The 23,691-nt window shown below is 39.6% G+C and overlaps 1 protein-coding gene across 35 annotated transcripts in view; it reads left to right on the top strand.

Annotated features, from left to right (window-relative positions):
- Positions 1–23,691, top strand: part of TTC3 (tetratricopeptide repeat domain 3) — a 118,322-nt gene that overhangs the window by 89,467 nt on the left and 5,164 nt on the right. For all 35 annotated transcript variants that reach the window (XM_025987868.2, XM_072740599.1, XM_025987864.2 and 32 more), the window contains 9 exons: positions 8,124–8,263; positions 11,380–11,448; positions 12,429–12,525; positions 12,851–12,951; positions 15,921–16,011; positions 16,449–16,550; positions 20,238–20,599; positions 22,054–22,180; positions 22,492–22,632. In XM_025987868.2, the coding sequence (XP_025843653.2) occupies positions 8,124–8,263; positions 11,380–11,448; positions 12,429–12,525; positions 12,851–12,951; positions 15,921–16,011; positions 16,449–16,550; positions 20,238–20,599; positions 22,054–22,180; positions 22,492–22,632 (1,230 nt within the window). The remainder of the gene's footprint in view (positions 1–8,123; positions 8,264–11,379; positions 11,449–12,428; positions 12,526–12,850; positions 12,952–15,920; positions 16,012–16,448; positions 16,551–20,237; positions 20,600–22,053; positions 22,181–22,491; positions 22,633–23,691) is intronic.

Below are 23,691 nucleotides of genomic sequence, written 5' to 3'. Positions count from 1 at the left end.
GCTAGCTATTTTATATAGCTAATGGGGTTTTATTATCATGAGCTAGGAATGGCCTTAATAGATAATTGGGCCAGTTATGTATTGTCAGAGGAGAGTACCTATGGTAAAGCCAGCGTCTCCTGTTGTTTTTAATGTACCTCTAACTTGCAACTGTCAGTTTGTAATTGCAGTATTGCTTGAGGGCATATGTTCTTAGTTTATTAAGATAGAATTCATCACTTGAACCATTATAAAGTCTGTAATTCCGTGGTTTTCAGTAGACTCATAATGTTGTATGACCATTACCCCTGTCTTGTTCCAGAACCATTTCATAGCGCCAAAAAGAAACCCTGTACCCACTAAGCAATCACTCATCTCCCCTAGGATGTGTGTTCTCAAGGTGCTTTAATGAGATTTTCTTATAGCTAAGATGGGTATTTAAGTTGACTTTGGCTCTTAAAACACAGTCAAAATAATTTTGGCCTAGAATAATTTATGGAGTAGAATTTTGGAACTTTGTCCTATTTTTGTATTAACACAGAATCCTGGGCCCTGCCTGCCAAAAATTTCTTAGCCCACATCTTTGTAGAAGTGGAGTTACCCTATTCAATCACAATCTTTGCCAAGTTCAGCCTTTTTAAATCTAACATTTATGGAGTCATTATGTGCCATACTCAGTTGTAAATTTTTTACATTAATTGTTTTATTTAATCTCAATTGTAGTATACTAGTGCTATAGTATAGTACACCAGTATTGTCTCCATCTTATTGTTAAGGAAATGGAGGGAGGAGCCACTAATGCAACTTTCTCATAGTCACTCACACCAGTACTAAGCGGCAGAACAGATAGTGTCAGGCTCTAGATCCCTTGCCTTTGTCCTCCCTTAAGGGAATGTCAATTCCTCAAACAGTTAAAAAACATTTAGCACTTCATGAGCAGCATAGATGTATCAGTTAATTTATGCCATACAGTAATGCTGAGTAACAACCACCCACAAAACCTCAGTGACAGAGGAGAGTATACATCCAGTGTGTGAGCCTGTGGGTTAGCTTATCCCACTTGGGCTTGGCTGGACTGTTTCCCCTTTGGATCAGGTAGGGCTCTGTTCTTGGCTGTGCTTGCTCACATATGTGTGGTCACCACATTCTTTGTCCGCCTGCATCCGAGGACATCAGGCCTGCACATTCTGTGAAGATTGTTGCTTGATTTTTTGCTAGTGTGTTGTTGATATTTTCCATTATTTCATTTCACTTGACAAAATTTATTGGATGCTCCCTCCAAAGAAGACATACAAATGGCCAACAGACACATGAAAAAAATGTTCAACATCACTCGGTGTCAGGGAAGTACAAATCAAAATCACAATGAGATACCACCCCACACAGATCAGAATGGCTAAAATGAACAACTCAGGAAACAACAAATGTTGGTGAGGATGAGGAGAAAGGGGAATCCTCTTTACGTGTTGTGGGAATGCAAACCGGTGCAGCCACTCTGAAAAACAGTGTGGAGGTTCCTCAAAAAGTTAAAAATAGAGCTACCCCATGACCCAGCAATTGCACTAGTAGATAATTATCTAAAGGATACAAGCATACACCCCAATGTTTATAGCAGCAGTGTCCACAACAACCAAAATTTGGAAAGAGCCCAGATGTCCATGGACAGATGAATGGATAAAGATGTGGTATATATGTATAATAATGGAATGTTACTCAGCCATCAAAAAAGAATGAAATCTTGCATTTGCAACAGTGTGAATGGAACTAGGGGGTATTATGCTAAGTGAAATAAGTCAGAGAAAGACAATTATCATATGATCTCACTCGTGGAGTTTAAGAAACAAAACAGATAAATGTAGGGGAAGGGAAGGAAAAATAAAATAACAAAATCAGAGGAGATAAACCATGAGAGACTCTGAACTATGGGAAAGAAAACAGAGTTGCTGGAGGAGAGGTGTGAGGAAGGATGGGGTAACTGAGTGATGGGCATGACAGAGGACACATGATGCAGTGAGCAGTGGATGTTGTATATGATGAATCACTAAATTCTACCTCTGAAACTAATACAGTAAATGTTGACTAAATTGAATTGAAATAAAGAATTAAAAAAAAAAAAAAAGATAAGCCAAGCTCTGTGCTGGTCTTCTGGGACTTTTATGCAGCATCCTCTTTCCTCCGCTTTCACTACCTAGGTTTCTTTGTGCAACAGATTTTTTTTTTCTGTAGATATAGCTCACTGTATTTCCTCTGACTTTGCTGCTAGAAAAGTTTTAATGCTGTTTCTAAAGAATGGTTAGGGCCTCATGCCATTCTTTTTTTTTTTTTTTTTTTAAGATTTTTACTGATTTCGGGATCCCTGGGTGGCGCAGCGGTTTGGCGCCTGCCTTTGGCCCAGGGCGCGATCCTGGAGACCCAGGATCGAATCCCACATCGGGCTCCCGGTGCATGGAGCCTGCTTCTCCCTCTGCATATGTCTCTGCCTCTCTCTCTCTCTCTCTGTGACTATCATAAAATAAATAAATAAGTAAATAAGTAAATAAATAAATAAATAAATAGATTTTTACTGATTTTATTTTATTTTTATTTTATTTTTTTTTTTTTAAGATTTTATTTATCCATTCATGAGAGACACACAGAGAGGCCGAGACATAGGCAGAGGGAGAAGCAGGCTCCATGCAGGGAGCCCGACACGGGACTTGATCCCTGGTCTTCAGGATCACGTCCTGGGCCGAAGGTGGCACTAAACCACTGAGCCACCCGGGCTGCCTGATTTTTACTTACTTTAAAGAGAGAGAGAGTTTACACACATGAGCAGTGGGAGATGGAGAGAAAATCTTGAGCAGACTCCACACTTAGTGTGGAGCCCAACTTGGGGCTCAATCCCACAAACCCAAAATAATGAATGACCTGAACGAGACCCAGAGTGGGCCACCCAACCAACTGAGCCACCCAGGTTCCCCATATATGTGTAGTCAAGGGTGCCTCAGTTGTTTATTTTGGAACAAAGTTTAAATTTAAGTAAAAGAGGGATCCCTGGGTGGCGCAGCGGTTTGGTGCCTGCCTTTGGCCCAGGGCGCGATCCTGGAGACCCGGGATCGAATCCCACGTCGGGCTCCCGGTGCATGGAGCCTGCTTCTCCCTCCGCCTGTGCCTCTGCCTCTCTCTCTCTCTCTCTCTCTCTCTCTCTGTGACTATCATAAATAAATAAAAATTTAAAAAAAAAGTTAAGAAAAAGAAGTATGGAAACCAAATGTTTTCCAGTGGAGAAAAAAAAAACTATCAGGAAATGTTTATAATTATGTCAGTAAGCTGTACATATAAAGAATGCAGTTGTATATAGTCTTTTTTTCTTTCCTTTTAGGTGTTTCAAAGAAAAGGATTCAGACCCTTTCTTTAATGTATTCAGGCTCATGATAGCTGACCTAGTTAGCATTGTGAGGTAGCTATGTTATTAAAGGGTGGTTAGTTTAAACACCAGATAAACTCATGTAGCATCTTCTATGGCTGAGCTGTGTGTGTGTGTGTGTGTGTGTGTGTGTGTGTGTGTGTGTGTGTGTGTGTTTAATACTCTGTGCCTTTTGGGCAGCCCGGGTGGCCTAGCGGTTTAGCACTGTCTTCGGTCCAGGGCGTGATCCTGGAGACCTGGGATTGGGATCGAGTCCCACGTCAGGCTCCCTGCATGGAGCCTGCTTCTCCCTCTGCCTGTGTTTCTGCCTTTCTCTCTCTCTCTGTCTTTCATGAATGAATAAATAAAATTTTTAAAAAATACTTTGAGTTTTGATAACTCCTGTTGGTACTTGTTGCCAAGTGGATTCTTATGCCCCCCTATAAACTTATGGTTACACATCGTCTCCTGGCCAAGGGGCTTAGCCTGAGGTGAAATTTGGCTCAGAATGGAAGCACGGAATAGGTGAGAAACAAGGAAGGTTGACTTGGTTAATAGCAGAAATGCTTGTGTGTGGACATTGGTCATGGTAGAAGTGAAGCAGGTGGAACACATAATTTTAAGTAGAGTAGACGTCATTTCAGTCACAGTAATGATTCGGTGAATTCAGTATTCACAGTGTAGCAGCAAGGAAGAATGTGAGTAAAACTGTCCCCATGCTAGAAGGAATGTCATTGAAATGACATTGAACCTCTGCTGCCTAAAAACCGTTAGTTTTATGCATCTCAGTGCTAGTGAAATCAACCCTGCTTTGTGGTAGGACCTAGACTATTAGCAAATCTTTCACCCAAGCACATAACAAGCCTTGGTGTCTTAAGGCTTAAGAGGGAGAAATATATGGGATGCCTGGGTAGCTCAGCAGTTAAGCATCTGCCTTCCGCCCAGGGAATGATCCTGGAGTCCTGGGATCAAGTCCCACATCAAGTTCCCTGCATGCAGCCTGCTTCTCCCTCTGCCTGTGTCTCTGCCTCTCTCTGTATGTGTGTCTCATGAATAAATAAATAAAATATTTTTTAAAAAAGAGGGGGAAATGTCCTTCCTCTAAGTTAAGTGTTGCCTTTGACTAGAAGACCATCACTTCCCATGGAGTCTGTGTAGGTAGCTTCAGGTATGCCATTCTCTTTGATGGAGGAGGCCCATTTCTTTATCTGAGCCAATGCCCTCAGTAACCTGGTCACATTCTAAGCAGTTGTTGATATTAGTAGAATTTAAATATTTAAATCTAAACTTGTTTCTTATAAATATTGTTCTGTTCCCTGATTCACATATTAGAAATGTGAATACACAGAATATTTTACTTATAAATGATATGTATTTTTGTGACTATTTTTCTTTTTTTTCAATTTTTAAAAATATTTTATTTAAATTCAGTTTGCCAACATATAGTATAACACTCAATGCTCATCCGGTCAAGTGCCCTCCTTAGTGGCCATCACCCAGTTAATGACATGTATTTATAAGCATGTGCCCCACCTATACCTCTGCCAGCATTGAATGGAGGATACTTTGAAAAATGACATAAAACGTTTATTTATTTATTTTTTAAATTTATTCACAGAGACACAGAGAGAGAGAGAGAGAAGCAGACACACAGGCAGAGGGAGAAGCAGGCTCTATGCATGGAGCCCGACATGGGACTCGATCCCGGGTCTCTAGGATCACGCCCTGGGTAGAAGGTGGCGCTAAACCTCTGAGCCACCAGGGCTGCCCAGACATAAAACTTTTAGAGAATTTATAGATTCAGGAGAAGTTTGAGAGAGCAACACCTGCATAAGAAAGCTGACAGGGAGGATCCCTGGGTGGCGCAGCGGTTTGGCACCTGCCTTTGGCCCAGGGCGCGATCCTGGGGACCCGGGATCGAATTCCATGTTGGGCTCCCAGTGCATGGAGTCTGCTTCTCCCTCTGCCTATGTCTCTGCCTCTCTCTCTCACTGTGTGCCTATCATAAATAAAAAATAAAAATAAAATAAAATAAAAAAAAGAAAGCTGACAGGGAAGGCTGGGTCTCAGGTGGTGTTTAACCAAACTGGGGGAAAGTAACTACCCCTGCTTCAAAATATAGGTTTTCACTTCTGTTTGTTACACTGCCTGAGAATCTGGTGGGTATCTCAACCCAGGTGCCCCTGTGACCAGATCAGAAACAACACATTTATATTCTAAAAAGCAAACAGAAACTATTGGACTTGCCAAATAAAGCACATATGCAGACTACCACTGGATTAGGAAATCATTTGGGCTGAAGAGTGAAATGCAAACACTTGTAGGCAAGCTGTGCGGGTTCTTCAGCATACCTTAGTGCAGTCAGGTCTTCTGAATGCGGAGAGACATGAAAGAGAGGAAAGAGGGATCCCTGGGTGGCGCGGCAGTTTAGCGCCTGCCTTTGGCCCAGGGCGCGATCCTGGAGACCCGGGATCGAATCCCACGTTGGGCTCCCAGTGCATGGAGCCTGCTTCTCCCTCTGCCTGTGTCTCTGCCTCTCTCTCTCTATCATAAATAAATAAAAATTTAAAAAAATTAAAAAAAAAAAGAGGAAAGATGTTTAAAGTATGCACTTGGAAGGTGGGCATGCCCTGGGTCGGGGGTGCTTAAATCAGGGGTCCAGTGAAACTTGAGGGTGTTGCAGAAGAAAGATCCTTGGAGGATGGAGTGAATGCCAAAAGGAAGAGGGAGACTACTGCAGACAGGAATCTTTTCAAGCAGGTTTCAGAGGAAATTCTTAGCTTTCCTCTTTGTCTTTCCTGTACCAGATCTCTGTCCTCAGCACCCGGGTAAGACTCCATCTTACACAGTCATATAGACTCTCATGGTCTGGGGACTCGCCCTGTTAACTCTGTAGTCCTCCTGGTATCCACTTTACCTCTGTAACCAGGAGCTTCCTGGAAGGAGCTGTGGTGGACATTTAACTGGTGTTTCTAACATGGCTTTTCATAGGGAAATGCATTCTAAGTTACAACCAACCAGGTGGTCAGCAGACTTTTGGAATGGGGTGGGAGTTGCTCATATTGGGACTCCTTTGAAGAGCAAAGCACACCTGATTTGATCATGTGCGAATCTGTGCTAGCATAGCCTGTTAGAATCCAAGTGCCTGTTGTATGGAGAAATCAGACTTAGAAGCATGTTGTTCCTTTTTAACTGGTTATGTTGGAAGCTATTTGAATTCAGTATTTTTATTCCTTTGATTTCTTGTCTCTGTCAAACACTTGTAGATTTCTGCTCTGTTCAGCAGAATGACTGCAGGGTCAAAACTATGGAGTTCTCACATTTTTTATTGTTTATTCATAGATTTATTTAAACGTCCAAATCTAGGTTAACATCTCTGTTTTCATATCCTAAACAAGTATATCTTCTGTGCTCTCCTTTTTTGTTAATGGGATTTTTTAGCTATTCATTGAAAGTAGAAACCTATCTTTAACTCCGTCAACTTCTGTTTTATATCCCACTTAGACACATGGTCTCTTATCTGTCCTCTTCCTCTAAAGTTTCCTTTATTTCTTTTTATCATCCCTACTGTTAACCACCATCATCCTTATTGTCTCTCACTTCAGCTATAACAGTGAGATCTTAAGAGATTTTATATTGAGAGCACCTGAGTGGCTCAGTTGGTTAAAATCATGCCCTGGGCTGAAGGCAGGCACTCAACCACTGAGCCACCCAGGTGTCCTTGGAATTGTTTTTAATAATTGAATAGAATAGAAATATCCAAAAGCCTCCCAGAAAGTAAGGCAATTCTCTTTCAGTTGTGTGTGTATATACATGTGTTACATACATATGCTATGGATCATTATTAAAATGTATTTGTTATTTGGGGTCACATTCAAGAACATGTGAAAGGCCATTGTTTTGGTCTAACACTTTCACGTGCCTTCTCAGATGCTCCTAATCCATCTCTGTCTTTCAGAACTATTTTTCTAAAACCAGAATCTCATCATCTCACTGCCCTGGTTAAGAGTCTTCACTGGCTCCCTGTGGTCTACAGGACAAAGTCTGCCCTCTTAAGCATGGCTTCGAAGACCTTTCATAATTTGAACCCAAGGCATCTCGAGTACCTTTCTCCCTGCCCTGCCCTCCATATGTCCACCTCATATCCCACCCGTGTAGTGCCTCTTGCTTTTGTTCAGATGTGCTATACTCTTTTATCCTTCTTGCCATTCCCACTGCTTGGAATCTCCACATTGCAGCTCATCTTTTTATTTTTTTATTCTTTTTTTTTTTTTTAGACTTATTTATGTATTAGAGAGAGAGAGCAGGAGAGAGGAGCAGAGGGAGAGAGAAGCTCAAGCAGACTCACTGCTGAGCACAAAGCCCAACTCAGGGCTTGATTTCCCAACCCTGAAAGCAGACCAGAGCTGAAATCAAGAGTCAGATGCTTAACCGACTGAGCCAGCCAGGTGCTCTTGGCATCTCCTCTTTAAAGACATAAATGAGAAATCACTGATTTTGAGAAGGTCTTCCCCAGTACTAGATAGTTTGTCATGCCTGCCTGCCTTTTTGTTTGACAGCCTCCCCCAGTTTGATTGCGTGAGAGTGGGTGAGGGCTGGGGCTGTGTGTGTTCTGCTAAACTGGAGTCATTGATTAAGCTAATACACCACCACAGTTCTGGGCTTTGGAACTCTTTTTTTTTTTTTTTTTAAGTAAATCTTCCCTTTTTTTAAAGTAAATCTTTCTATTTATTTAAGTACTTTCTAAATATGTTTTTAGATCTCAAAGACAGAATTAGATTGGTTCCTTGAAGATTTGGAAAAGGAAATCAAGAAATGGCAACAGGAGAAAAAAGAAATCCAAGAAAGTCTGAAAGCGCTAACAAAGAAAATGAGAAAGGTTTTAAATGCCAACGAGATGTAAGTAACAACTGAAAGGCAATGATTTTTATTGCTTTTTATTTTATTGGGGGTTTTTTTGTTATTTCAACATTTTTGATAACTCAGTTTCAGAGTATGTCAGGTAAAATACTAATTGAAATATTGTTTTCATCTCATTTTAGAGAACATTCAGTGGGGAATTATCTTACCTAAAACTTTTTCTAAACCTACCGTGTTGGCAGATAAAGTGGGATTATGAATCAGCAAAGAACTGACTTCCTTCCAAGTCAGGACACCATCCCTTACTGTGAACATTACCTCTGACCCATTTCTTCCTTGTCTGTAAAGTGAGGGACTTGGTCTAGATCTAAAGCTTCTTTCCTGCCCTAGGATTCTCTGATGATTATCATTACTTTCATCTTGAATCTTTAAATTATTAAAACTCAGCCTTGTGGTATGAAGGATTTGGTAATGCATACAGATAATGCAATTGTCAGATGGGCCACATTTGTTTTAAGATTCTCTATGATCCATTCGTAACCCGTCTCTTCCCTAAAAAGTGATATGTCCCATGATTCCTCAGCTTAATTGTTACCTACCACTGTGTGACAAACACGCATACTTGGTGGCTTAAATCAACAGCCGTTTTATTTGATCCTGATCTTGGAACTTGTGCTGAGTTCTGCTGGGCCGTTATGCCGGTGTTGCCAGTGGTTCCTCCTGTGGCTGGGAATCAGCTGGGGGGCTAGGGTGTCCTGGCCTTTTCTCTCCATGTAGTTGCCGGGCTGCTCTCTTTCCATGTGACTTTTATTTGTATGGTCTCTCCATGTGGCATGTGGTCTCCACCATGGTAGCCTTCTTAGTGGTACCAAAGGGCTTCAAGGGTACAGGGGCAGAAGCTGCCGTATCTTCTGAAGGTTCAGACCCAGAACTGTCAGAGCATCACTTCTACCACTTTCTGTTTAAAGCAAATGGTAGGTTTCGTTTAGATTTAAGGGCATGAAGAATGGGAGGCATGGTTCACTTGGGGCTGCACTACAATACTCACCATTCAGAACATTTGTGCTTTTTCCATTTGTCATGCCATGTGATCAGACGACTTTCATTATGAGTCTTGCTAGCATTACATTTGGGCAGTTTTTAGGTAATCCTTAAAAGAATGATGACACATAAAACACGGCCTGTGCATGTCATTTTTAGCATGCTCAGTGTAGAGTATTTCCATCAGAACACATTTATGGAAATGATCATTTCTGTAAAGCTCTTTACAGTATCCTCCTCTCCCCCTATAGTTTTCACTTTCTGTGGTTTCAGTCACCCACAATCCGGAAGCTCAGATGATGCCCCTCCTGACATATTGTTAGGGAGTCAGTAGTAGCCTAACACTATGTCATACACCTCACCACACCTCACCACATAGGCGTTTTGTATCTCACGTCATCACAAGAAGGGTGAGTACAGTGCAGTAAGATATTTTGAGAAAGACCACGTTCACATAACTTTCATTACAGCATATCATTATAACTGTCCTGATTATGAATTATTGTTGTTAATCTCTTACTGTGCCTAATTTACAACCTGAACTCTATCATAGGTATGTATGTGTAGGAGGAAACTTAGGTTTGGTACTTAGGTTTGGAAACTTAGGTTTGGTACAAACTTAGGTGTGGTTTCAGACATCCTTGGCGGGGGTAGTCTTGGAACGTATCCCTCCATGGATAAAGTGAAACTGCTATGCTTCTTAATATTTGAGCAGTAGGTAGGTTATTAAAAAATTCAGGAATATTTATATTTAATATATATGTCTGTATGCTCAGTTCAGATTTACTGTTGAACTAGACAAAGTAAATGAGGCTATTATAAAAATTTTCTATACTAGCATAAAAATTAATGGCTTCTGTTGAATAAAATTTTTATTGATTTTTTTCACTTTATTAATATGTTTTTTATGCTTTTTTCTGTCCCGTTTAAAGCTACAGGCTTCTCTATGTGTGTTGGTATTTGGACTTTCCAAGTTAAATGATTTAAATCTAAATTTTTATTTTTAGATTTCATTTATTTATTAAAGATTTATTTATTTATCTTTTTATTTATTCATAAGAGACAGAGGGAGAGAGAAGCAGAGACATAGGCAGAGGGAGAAGCAGGCTTCTTATGGGGAACCTGATTTGGGACTCTATCCCAGGACTCTGGGATCACACCCTGAGCCAAAGGCAGATGCTCAACTACTGAGCCACCCGGGTGTCCCTATATTTAGATTTTAAAGTAAAATCTTAGGGGGATCCCTGGATGGCTCAGCGGTTTAGTGCCTGCCTTCGGCCCAGGGTGTGGTCCTGGAGTCCGGGATCGAGTCCCACATCAGGCTCCCTGCATGCAGCCTGCTTCTCCCTCTGCCTGTGTCTCTGCCTCTCTCTCTCTCTGTGTATCTCTGCCTCTCTCTCTGTGTCTCTCATGAATAAATAAATAAAATCTTTAAAAAAAAAAAATAAAGTAAAATCTTAAAACCTTTTGGATCTCTTAGGGAAGTACAGAAGAAGTGAAAATGGCATTTAAACTGCTTCTTAAAAAAAAAAAAAAACTGCTTCTTAATGGAAACGTGGGATTTTTAGCAAGTAGAGATGGCTGAAAAGTGTGAGAGAGCATGAAAGAAGAGTCAGCCCAACTCGTGCAGAGTTTTGCTTTAAAATCAAAGATTTAGACACTTTGTTTTTGTAGGATTATCAGACTAGATGTGTGTGTTAAGTGGACTTTAAGACCTGTTTTAAAGACTAGAAAGTTGTTTTCATTTTGAATGAGAACCACTGGTTATACTGATGATGATCCACAACACCTGAATTCTTCTGGTTCATATTGAACCACCTGGGGGCACTGCTTGAAGTGAACTGAGATAGGATGGTCTACACTGCAAGCATATGACCAAGGGTGAAGAAGAGGTTTCTGCTCTCCAGATGTGAAAGGAAAACAACCTAGATTCTTTGCCTATTTAAAAGATACTAGAAATGGAATAAAAGTGTAGAAATTTACAAAGAATTTAAGAAATGTTTGCATGGATATAGGTAGGATTTACTGTGTGGGACCACGTCTTTAAAAATCATTGAAAATTTTTAGAAAATCATTGAAAATTAATTAAAGTTTCATGATTTTCTTTCATATAGATATGCCCAGAAAAATGATGGAAAGGAAAAGGAACATGAATTACTTCTGGATCAGTCCCTTGAAATCAGGCAAATTAAGCTTAAATTTATTTTTACTATCTTATACTTTTAATACCAGGGGCACCAGCACTCTAGGCTTCTTCTTTTTTTTTTTTTTTTTTTTTTTTTAGGCTTCTAAATCTGTTGTTGGGACTTGTCTATTTTTTAAAAATAATTACGTCTCTGTTTTTTTTCTGTTTTTATTTTCTTTAATATTTAAATAAGTGTATTCTTTGAGTATTTTTATTTTATGATGTTCCTACTACTTTGTTTCATCTTGTCAATATAAAAATCCTGAATTTATTCTGTTGATTACTCATTTTTTGTTTTGAATTCTGAAACTAAGTGTGTTTTTAAAACTTTCATGTTACTTAAAATAGCATTCTCAACCTTATGGTAGTTTGTTGCTCTACAATTATAAGTTTACTAATGATTTTTATTATGAACCTATAAAAAGTTTCCTTTTAACCTTTATTAATGGAAATAATGTTTTTACATACTGGTAGCCAATATATTCAGTAGTTAAGCAGTTGTGTTCCACATTTCTCATTGAATATTATTTCACATACACATTTCCATTCATGTCATGGTTCATGGCCTCTTTTTTTAGCTCTTATGAATGTATTGCCATGAATAGCTCTGTATAGATCACTTTTTTACTTTGGGTTATTTCTTTGTAATGTATGTCAAAATAAAATTTTGACTGAAAGGATGAACATTGTTCTATGAAGTTTATTAATATAGCCCGATTGTACTCCACCTACCCTCATAAAAATGATGAACTGGTTTCTCATTATTTCCACCAAGCACTCTTTAATTTTATTTGATCAGTTTTTTGTGAAGTGCAGAAAGCACATACAAGTCTCTGTATTAAATAGTCAAATAATAGGCAAGAATTTACTTGAGAGGATATTATGTAAGTCTTTGCATGGCATGATTCAAAGCTGAGCCTTTGGTTATCTCACTGGTCTTTATTTTTCCAAAAAGTTTTTTGTCATTAATATTTGCAGTAATACGTTTACAAATGAGAAAATGAAAGTAGAAGAATGTATAAAGAAAGGGAAGAAGAATTATGAAGAGAGTCTTCAAAGAGCTGTGGCTGCAGAGGTGAGTCCAAGACACTTGGATAAGGCAAGATGCAGATAAGGCAACATACATTTACTTTGTGTTTAATTATATATGAGGCATAACAGCATTGCCGAAAAGTGTGGAGTCCAGGGGATATTCTGTCACTCATAATCCTGCCTCCCAGAAATAGCTACTTTTTCCTTATTTAACACTTTTTAATGTTTTTTACCCTTAAGCTTACATTGTGTTACATAGCTGTACTCATAGTATACACCAAACTTTGCAATCTGCTTGGAATGTTTTAACAACCTTAAAATAATTTCACTGTCTTAAAATCCTTAAACATTCTCTAATCTAATGGTAGGTATCTGTGCTTGAAAACTGGAAGGACATTGAAGTGTACAAATTACAGATCATGGAATCACAAGCAGAAGGGTATCTTAAGAACCTGAGGCTACTGAGCAGGTACTGTGTGGCATCTCAGATGTTCTTTCTGGCATGTCATTTAGTAAATCAAGTTAGAGCTGATTTGAGGAAAATGTTTATATTAGGCAGGACCTTTTTGGTTTTTTTCAAGTAGGCTTCATGCTGGGAGCCTCCCAGTGAGGAGTTTGAACTCATGACCTGAGCTCAAGACCTGAGTCGAAATCAAGAGTCAGACACTTAACTGATTGAGCCACCAGGTGGCTCAAGCCCAAGACTATTTTATTTTATTTTATTTTATTTTATTTTATTTTATTTTATTTTATTTTATTTATTTTATTATTTATTTATTTATTATTTTTTATTTTTTTACAGATTGTATTCATTTATTCATGAGAGAGAGAGAGACAGAGACACAGGCAGAGGGAGAAGTAGGCTCCATGCAGGGAGCCCAATGTGGGACTCGATCCCAGAACCTGGGATCATGCCCTGAGCCAAAGGCAGATGCCCAACTGCTGAGCCACCCAGGCGTCCCTCAAGACCATTTTTATTTTTAATAGTTATACATTCAATACATGTTCAATTGTAGAAAAATCCAAGCATACAAATAAAACTGATAAAGATGATCCATAATTCTAAATTGATGTGTAACTAGTTTTTTGGAATAAATCATTGTGTACTTGGGGGAAAAATTATATATATTTTTTTTCATAAAGTAATATATACGAAACTTAGTTTCTTATCAGTAATTACATTCTCAGGCAGCCCGGGTGGCTCAGTGGTTTAGTGCTGCCTTCCACCCAGGGTAGGATCCTGGAGACCCGGGATTGAGTCCCACGTCGGGCTCCCTGCTTGGAGCCTGCTTCTCCCTCTGCCTGTGTCTCTGCCTCTCTCTTTCTCTGTGTCTCTCATGAATAAATAAATAAAATCTTTAAAAAAATAATTACATTTCTCTAACTTAATTTTGCAGAGTTGAGTAGTGTTTGGCATATAAATGTGTTGTGATTTATTAAACAACATTGGGATGATATAGTTAGGTTATTTGCACATTCTGTTCATAAAAGCTGTACTTCAGTAAGTTTTCCTTGTAGATAAATTTTTGTGCACACTATTAATCATTTCCATGCAATAAATTTCTGGAATGAAGAGCTCATTTTCAAGCTTTTAAAAAATTACCTTCTGTAAGAACAGTCACTTAACACTCTTAGTGGTAGACTAAGAATGGAATGTGACTTCAAAAATATTCACGTATGACGTCCCATTCAGTTTTCCCTGCCTTCTCCTATGATCCTCCATGCTGTTTCTTATATTCCACATATGAGTGAAGCCATATGATAATTGTCTTTCTCTGGTGGACTTATTTTGCTCCGCATAATGCCCTCCAGTTCCGAGAAAAACCATGAGAGTCTCTTAACTCTATGAAACAACAACTCTGAAACAGAGTTGCTGGAGTTGGGGTGGGGGGGGGAGTGGAGGGATGGAGTAACTGGGTGATGGGCATGAAGGAGGGCATGTGTGATGGGATGAGCACTGGGTGTTATACGTAACTGATAAATTATTGAACACTACATCTGAGACTAATGATGTACCATATGTTGGCTAATTGAATTTAAAAGAAAACATTCACCTATGGTCATTTTTTCTCCATAATCTTTACCTGTTTTTGTTTGACTTCATTTTTGGAATAAGGTTTACCTGGAAAAAAAAAAAAAAAGGTTTACCTGGGAATTTCAGAGGGTCTTCTTCAGTCTAGCCTCTTTTCTGTGTGGATTTTCACACAAGGGATTACTTTTCACCTGGTCTTTTTATCATATTCCACAGTCAGATTTTTCTCTCCTTCCTTGTGCTTTTTGTTTTACAGTTCAGACCCTTGGTATTGACCCTCTATGGGTCATGGGAAAAATTCTAATGTACTGTTTTTATTTCTTCATTTTTCACATGAGAAAACTTTTCTAATGAAAACTAAAGCTGATTTGGATTACAAGACTGGTACAGCTGAAATAGAGGCCAGTGGTCTGAAAGGCCAGTGTTCCATCTTGCCACAGGCTGCACGTTATGGCCCTTCTGGGAAACGGAGCTCTCAGACCTTCATTTGATAGTGTCCACTTCCTCATTAAGCCTCATGGTACACATAGCTTCTTTTTTAGGGATTCTATGCTAACTCTCCCATTCCACCAAAGGATAGCGAAAGAGAAAAGACATAAATGGAATGTTCTGATTTTTCTTTAAGATACATAATGAAAACTGACACAATCACGGATTGTGTCAGTTCTTCCCAATTAGGGAAAGGAAAGCTTCTTTGTCACTTTCAGTAGAGGTGCTGAAGTATAAGCTTAACCTAGTCTGCCAGGCTCCACCCTCTATTTTACTGTAAGGTGAGGATGAGGTTTTACTGGAATGTTTTAAGTGTTCCAGGTTGCCCTTTTTTTTTTTAAACTGTAAAAACAGCCTTTGATGTTAAACACGAGGATGTTAAATGCAGAATAGTCAGATATTCACATTTAGGGCAAAATTTAAAATTCAGGATTAATTTTAATTTATTAAAATAATTATTTTAATAAAGATAAATAATAATTAAGATTTCCTCAAATGTTTCTAGTGGTGAGTCTGTAGGATATATATATAATTCTTTATTTTTTTTTTTTTTTATAATTCTTTAAAAATAGTTGTGGAGGTGGGGCTGGGTTGCTCAGTGGGTTAAGCCGCCGACTCTTGATTTCTTCTTAGTGCATGATCTCAAGGTCATGAGATGGAGCTCGAGCCCCCAGTCAAGCTCCACACTCAATAGCGAGTCTACTGGAAGATTCTTTCCCTTTGTCCCTCCCCCAACTATGAGTGTTCTCATGCACTCTCTAAAATAGATAAATCTTTTAAAAAATAGTATTGTGTGTATGATCATGTTAAATATGTCTCATGTGTAAATGTTTTCATTTGCACGTTAGTGGTTTTAACTTTTGAAAACATTTCTAAAGTAGACATTAAGCACCTCCGTGTTTTTCCATTTTTTTCAGTGATTCTGCAACTTACCCTGATATGGAATCTGATGTACATTCATGGGAATCATTTCTTTCTAAGGTTAAAAAAGAAATTGAAAAAGCAAAGGTAAGTTATAAAATATTTTGTAATTCTGTCAAAACCTGTATGATGATTATAGTTCTCAGGAAAGGTTAGTGTCACTGAAACTTTCTTTTTTGGAGCTGTTAAAGGCAATATATATTTTTTGTTGTAATTATTAAGAAGAGTGTTTTCTGAAAGTAATGCTGTTTCCTTAATTGGCTGTCTTAAATTCTGCCCCTAATTGATAAAATTAGAGAAGTTATATTTGATAAGGCGGTACAGCATTCCAATTAATGAGGTCTTATTTTGAACTTCTTTCCTTCCAAGAAATAATTGTTCTAATACTTTGCATCTCTGTTACATTTCCTGGAAAATTGTTGACCATTTGTAAATATATAATAAGAAAAAAAGTATTAATTAGCAACTGTGATTTTCCCTGGGAATTTATTAGAAAAACTTAACACTTTTACTTCTACCTACAGTCTCAGTATGAAGAACAAATTCAAGCAATTAAAACTGGCTCTCGACTCAGTGAACTTTCTAAAGTACAAGTTCCTGAGCTTTCATTTCCTGTCTGTAGCACAGTAAGTCTATCATACCTTCTTTGTTTTTTACTTTTTTCTTTTTGTGTGTATGAAGAAAACAAAGAATAGTAAATCACAGTTTCTTATTTGGCTAGAGTAGATTTTTATTGTTTGTATTCTGGGAGTGGGATGAGCTGGATTAATAAGTTGTCTTTAATGTTTTCATTATTGGTGCTTCTGATTAACCTTTAAGCTTATAATAAGCATTTTTTTAAGATTTTTATTTATTTGAGAGAAAGAGAGCACAAACAAGGGGGAGGGGCAGAGGGAGAGGGAGAACCAGACTCCCTGCTAAGCAGGGAGCCCAATGTGGGGCTGGATCCCAGGACCCTAGGATCGTGACCTGAGCCAAAGGCAGGTGCTTAACCGACTGAGCCACCCAGGCACCCCATAATAAAAATTCTTTTCTAGGGATCCCTGGGTGGCGCAGCAGTTTAGCGCCTGCCTTTGGCCCAGGGCGTGATCCTGGAGACCCGGGATCGAATCCCATGTTGGGCTCCTGGTGCATGGAGCCTGCTTCTCCCTCTGCCTATGTCTCTGCCTCTCTCTCTCTCTGTGTGACTATCATAAGTAAAAAAATAAAATAAAATAAAAATTCTTTTCTGTAAGTGGAAGATGAGTCTTTCCACATCAGTGTCTGAGGACAGGACTAAAGTAAACACAGGGCTGGTATGTCTGCTTTCTTTTCTGGATGGTGGTGTGTGCTACATGTGAATGAATAATCCAAGAGGAGCAGGTGCCTGTGATTTTAAACCAGCTCTCTCTACAAATACCACCTCAGATATAGTCTTATTCCTAGATACTTGGGAGGCATAAGACCAAAATTAAGATTTGTTTCTTAAAAAAAAAAAATTTTGTTTCTTGATCAAATACAGAGTAAAAAGTGCTATACCTGAGATATACAAATGTTTTGTTGATATGATCTGTCATATTTTACTGCTAGTTTGAGATATTTGCTGAATCTTTTGAATAGTAGTGATTAGTAGTGATTGCCAAGCCTGGCTTTATATTTTAACATGCAGCACAGTAAAGAAGAACATTACTTCTATACTGTAGACTTTAAAATATGACTATACCTAGTATCACTTTATTGTATTCTGGGGTACATATTTCTTATTTGGACACAGAGCAGATTGTCAGCCAAAACTAAATTGAAAAGAATTAAGCCCAAAGGAGATCAGGACTATAAGAATTTAAAGGAGTCCACTCAAGAATTGATTTGAGGTGGGTTTCAGAATATTTTTGGCACAATATTAAAACTTTCTGGTTGTGAAATCGTCTGCTCTAAGGAAACTGTTTTCCTTCGCTCCTGATTTGTGCCTCCTGCTACTGCCAGACCTTTGCCTGGGCTGTTCCCCAGCCCGCAGCACCATCCTCACTCCACATTCTACCTTTCCCTGAAAGCCCAGTCGAGGCTGCCCACATTCGCTCCGCACTTTGTAACCCTTCTATCATGTGCGTTCAGTCTCCTTAATGTGGATGAGAGCAGTCAGGAACCTCATCTTGAAAGTCTGTTTCTAACCAGTACCAGCACAATAAACATGCAAACTTACAGAGGTTTCAGCTGCCAAAAAATGTTTTTAAAACATTAAAAAGTTTGGCCACCTTGAACTGAGTAAAATAATTCTATTGAGATCCAGTTTCTTCTCTCCATAGAAGAACATTTTTCTCTCCATTGAACTGAGTAACAAGTAGAGTTTTATGTAGAATTAAAGATCACTTATCATTTATAATGTTTCTAAGTTCTTTTTTTTTTTTTTTTTTTTTTTATGATAGTCACAGAGAGAGAGAGAGAGAGAGAGAGGCAGAGACACAGGCGGAGGGAGAAGCAGGCCCCATGCACCGGAAGCCTGATGTGGGATTCGATCCCGGGTCTCCAGGATCGCGCCCTGGGCCAAAGGCAGGCGCCAAACCGCTGCGCCACCCAGGGATCCCTCTAAGTTCTTTTTTTAAAGATTTATTTATTTGTGAGAGAGAATGTGGGGGCGGGGGAGGAACAGAGGGAGCAGGAATCACAAGCAAACTCTGCAGTGAATGCAGAGCCTGATTCGGGGCTCTGTCTCACAACTGAGATCATGAACTGAGCTGAAACCAGCAGTCAGATGCTCAATCAACTGTCTCACCCAGGCACAGCCCCTTTTTTTTTTTCTTTTTCTTTTCTTTTTTAGAGAGAGTGTGCATTCCTAAGTTTTTATGGCAGACATGGAAGGGAAAAAATGTGAGATCTCATTAGAATATCTGCTATTTTTAGTTGTAGCTTATGTAATTTTATAAGTACACAAAAGGATTTTAATATCCACACGTTGGGAACTATTAGGGTGCCAGAAACTTAAGTAATAAATATCCCTAAAAACCATTAGCTTTGTGTGTCATTTCTCCCTCATTAATTCATTGGGTATTTAGTGGTGATCAAGATTAGATGTGGTCTGTTCCCTCAAGAGGCATATGGGTTTGGGAAAAGACATGTTAAGCCCATAATTATAAGTAAAGTGTGCCAAGGTTTTTCATAGGAGCATAAAATGCTATAGCAGCATAAATTAGGAGACATTAACCTAACCTAGCGGTCTAGGCCTCAGCAGAAGATTCCCTGTTGGAGGTCTCAGTGAATGAGAGATCTGGAATAGGAATTAACCAGGCAACAGGAGGACATGGGTGTGTGTATTTGAGAAAGGATGATGATGTGATATTTGGAGGGTCAGAGTGTTTCAAATGGAAGAAACAGCATATTTGGAGGCTAGAAAAATAGAAAACACTCCTTTCATGGATATGAAAGACGTTCAGTATGGCAAAGGGGGGCTTTGGTGAGAAATATCATAGAAGTACCCAGCGGCCAGAGTGAAGGGAGCCTTATTCTGTAAAAATGTGTTCAGCAGTTTGACTTTTCCTGAGGTCACTAAGAAGCCAATATAGGTTTCACTTAAGGGGATGCCAATAGCTCTGTTCCTGTCGGCTTGCCTGCAGTGTGGAGAAGTGGGAGAGGAGCTCACTGTCGGCAGCCGTGTCCTGGATAAGAGCATGGCAGTGGAGCTAGAGGAAGACAGCAGATATGAGAAGATTTAGGATGAACAATGGAAAGAACTGCCAATGAGATTGGGGACACAGCATTTGGGGCAGTCGAGACAAACCTGGGTTTCTGTTTGTGAGGTGGGCACCCAAGGAAGAGCAGGATCAAAGACTGAGCCAAGCCTGATTTTGAAGACACTGGGTTTAAGTGGCCTTGTATTTGTAGAAGTTTGGATTTGCAGGTTTGGATCTCAGGAAAACATTCAAAACTAGGATCTTTTAAAAAGTGGACATTATCAGCACCAAGCACACAGTCACTGAGGCAGGAAAGAATGTGCAATGTCCTGGGGGAGAGGGTGTAGCAGGGGGTTGAGATTCAACCTCCCAACAGCATCCTAAGGAACATCCACATTAAGGCACAGACAAGCATTAAGAACTGCAGGGAGAGCCTGGGAAGGGGCTGCAGAGAGGTAGGAGAGGAGGCCAGCAGTGTGGAGTCCAGAAGAGCTCATTTCAAAGTGAAGATGACCAGCAGTTTTTTAAAAACAAAACTATTTAACTTATTGTATTCAAGTTTCCTGTGCACTGGAGCACCCAGATGTTATTATAGCCATACTTAATTGTCGGTCTTTGTCCATAGACGTTGCTCTTAGTGATCCAGTAACTATGGTATATTCTCCCCAGATTCTTCCTACATCACTTCCTGAGTCTTCAGGCCATGAAGATCACAGAGCCTCCATTTCTACAAGTCATGAGGCTGGAGACCAAACAGCAGTTCCTAAGGACTCAAGTCTGGTCTCTGCCAGTGACGGCCCAGTGGGGGCTTCCTCTCCACCATTGACAGGATCGCTCTCCTGTCAGCCCGAAGTCACCCAGCTGCCAGAGTGTAAGAGCACAGGCCAGGAAACTCCGCCAAAACAAAGCCTTGTGGCTGATCAGAAACTACCTGTTCTTCCAGGACGTGCTACCCGCTCAAGCCAGTCTCCAAAAAAGCCGTTCAACAGTATTATTGAGCACCTGTCAGTGGTATTCCCATGTTACAACAGGTATGGACATAAAATGTTTGTGACTCTGTTAAATACTTTATTGAGCTGAGGTCTCCTGAGCAGATAACACTATGGCCAGTTAGGGGCCAAAGTGAAAATGACTCCATAGTTCTATTCAGAAAAGACAGGTGCTACTAAACATAGAGGTGAGCATTTTCAAACCAACTTTTTGATGTGCATATCTAGATTGAAAACACTGATTACTGGTTATCCACACTTGTCAGAACCTGGGGCAGTTTGCTAAGATTTTGATGAGATCCTCCAGTCCTAGTTGTGGAATCCCTAAATGAACAACAAAACTGCAAAACACTAGTTTCATATTATTGGGGGGAAGAAGTACCACCTACCAAGGAAGACAGCAGCAACCTAGACCTTGCTAGAGAGCACCTCAGATTTGTTGGAGGTGTGAGGTGTGATTTGATAGTGGATCAGGGCTGCAGGTGTGCCGGTGTCCGCACCTCAACCTCTGACACCTCGATCTCCAGGTTGGTCTGTGGGAGCAAGAAGTGCTCCTTATCTCAGCCAAGGAGAGAAGCAGTGAAGGCAGTGTCTCAGGGATACAGCTAGGAAGAGGAATCCATATCCCAGAATGACTCTCTGTACTCTGTCCTATGTTATTTCTCTCTTTGATATGGTACTAGTTACAAGTTTTGAAATTATACTTTTGAAACAAAGAAGTGATAAAATTATGATTGGCCGGAATTAATGTTTTGGTTCTGTTGGTGGAGCCCTGCTTGTTTGAAAATAAGTGTATGCCCAGGGGCATATTTAGCCCTGCCTAAGTTTGAGAAACATTTTAAGTTCTCTCCATAGCAGTTCCCATGCCAGTTGTAAACTACGCTCAAGTTAGAATTACCAAAAGTACCTTAAAATGGTTGGCAATCCTGACTAAATTTGGGAGAGTTTCAACAACGAATAGCAATGCATTCTAATTTTCTGGAAGTTAAAACATTTGAGATATTAGTGCTTCACATATCAAATTCCTGCTGATTAATGCTTTAATTCTATCCACTGGTACTTCTGAAACATTCAGGCTTTGAAAACCCCTTGTCAGGTTTTTTTTAAGGGAGGCAGTCAATAAACCTAGTTTCCCCTTAAGTAGAAAGAGATTTTATTGATTTCAGGTCAGGACCAGTGTTGCCTGATAAGTGATTGAGCATAATGCTACAAGATATCCAGCCTGTAGGAAATCTGGTTTCTAAGTAGAGGTAGATATCCCAAGTGGATCTAGTAGATATACTGTTACTTTGAAATTCTAGTGAAACAAGTATTTAGAAATAGTATTGGAATTTTCATAACTGCTTGGAATGGTTCTCCTGCTTTTATATATAGTTGCTATTGTTTAAATTTGTGTGTATTTGGTTTGTTTCTTACAGCTGTTAATATTGGCACATACTTCTTTCACAGTGGAAAACTTTGACTTTCTCTTGTCATTTATCTCCACTTCTTTTTAGCACTGAGCTTGCTGGTTTTATTAAAAAAGTGCGAAACAAGAACAAAAACTCGCTCTCAGGATTGAGTATTGATGAAATTGTCCAAAAAGTGACAGAACACATTCTAGATGAACAGAAAAAGAAAAAGGTCGGCATTTCATCCAGATACAATAAAACGGTCCACTTTAAAGGGAGGTGGGTGGGGGTTTGGGGGACTGGGTGACGGGCACTGAGGGGGGCACTTGACGGGGTGAGCACTGGGTGATATGCTGTATGTTGGTAAATTGAACTCCAATTAAAAAAAAGTGGTTCACTTTATTTACAAAATTTTGAGAATTGTAAAAAGCAAAAAACTGCATCCAGCCATAATGTGGAGAGCACTTAAGTAATGACAGAAGATGAGCAAGCTTTTGAGTTACTAAACTTGCTTCCCCTTCTCTTCCTGCATTATCTCTGTAGCCAAATTCAAATTCAGCAAAGGACAAGAGGTTGTCTGAGCCCAGCTCCACTGCTTTTGTGAACAGGGCCTCCCAGGGTCCACCCTCCGTGACTGCTGGACCATCGCCCAAAACCAAGGGACAAAAGACAGAAGATGCCCCTGTGAGTGTTGTGTGTGTGATGGTGGAGTCAGTTTTGTTTTTTTATGAAGAAGAAAGAGACAAAATAGTTAATCCATGATTTAGATTCTTTTCATTTCTAGACCTAATTTATTTGATCTTAAAATGAGAAACCAGGGGCCCCTGGCTGGCTCAGGCTGTGGACTGTGCAACTCATGATCTTGTAGTTGTTTGAGCCACATGTTGGGTGTGGAGCCTACTTAAAAAACTAATTAGGGGCACCTGGGTGCTCAGCAAGGAGTCTGCTTGAGATTCTCTCTCCCTCTCCTGCCCCACCCCAACTCGTGCTCTCTCAGTCTTTCTCAAGTAAATAAATAATCAATCTTTTTTAAAAATTAGAGACCAAATTTAGATATACTTGAGTGTCCATTTGAATAGTCAGGTCACCTCTTTTGTGGGTGCCTGTGACCCCTGTCGGGAGAAACCCCTGCACTAGGGAGACTAGGAGAGCTCTGGCCACACTATGGGAACTGGGCCTGCAAACAGTCAAATACAACTTAATTTTTTTAATATCAAGTGTGATTATTTTGAATAGTTAGGGAAAATGATTTTTGGATCATTTTATTCCATATGTCACCACGGGCTTTGGAATCACACAGACGTGGTTCTGTCACTTAGTAACACTGTGAGCTCAGATCATAACTGCTTGTTCAGGTTGTTGTCTGAATGAAGTGCTAGAATAGAATGATCAGGTCAAGCTCTGTGTTCAGGAAGGTCTGGTGGTTTCCCTGCCCTCTCGCCTTGAGGGTCTGGAAGAGGTTGGGGGTGGGGGACACTAGAATGGGCTAATATTGCCTTTAATTTGATATATGGATTTAAAATGTTTTTTGTTCTATTAAGAATGTTAGGTTTACATAGATCTTTTTGATAAAATACTATGGTATTTTTTTTATCTCACTTGATAAGGCATTATAATGGTCTTTATTTTATAATGAAGAAACCGAGGCACAGATGATTCATTAGAGCTTGCCAGCATTCCTTTATTTGATCTGGGTGTATGGCATGTAATTCCTCAGTCCTCACCACACAGGCCCAGCCGATG

Source organism: Vulpes vulpes, chromosome 15 (genome assembly GCF_048418805.1).
Source record: "Vulpes vulpes isolate BD-2025 chromosome 15, VulVul3, whole genome shotgun sequence".
Classification (NCBI taxonomy): domain Eukaryota; kingdom Metazoa; phylum Chordata; class Mammalia; order Carnivora; family Canidae; genus Vulpes; species Vulpes vulpes.
This window is presented reverse-complemented; position numbering and strand designations above follow the sequence as displayed.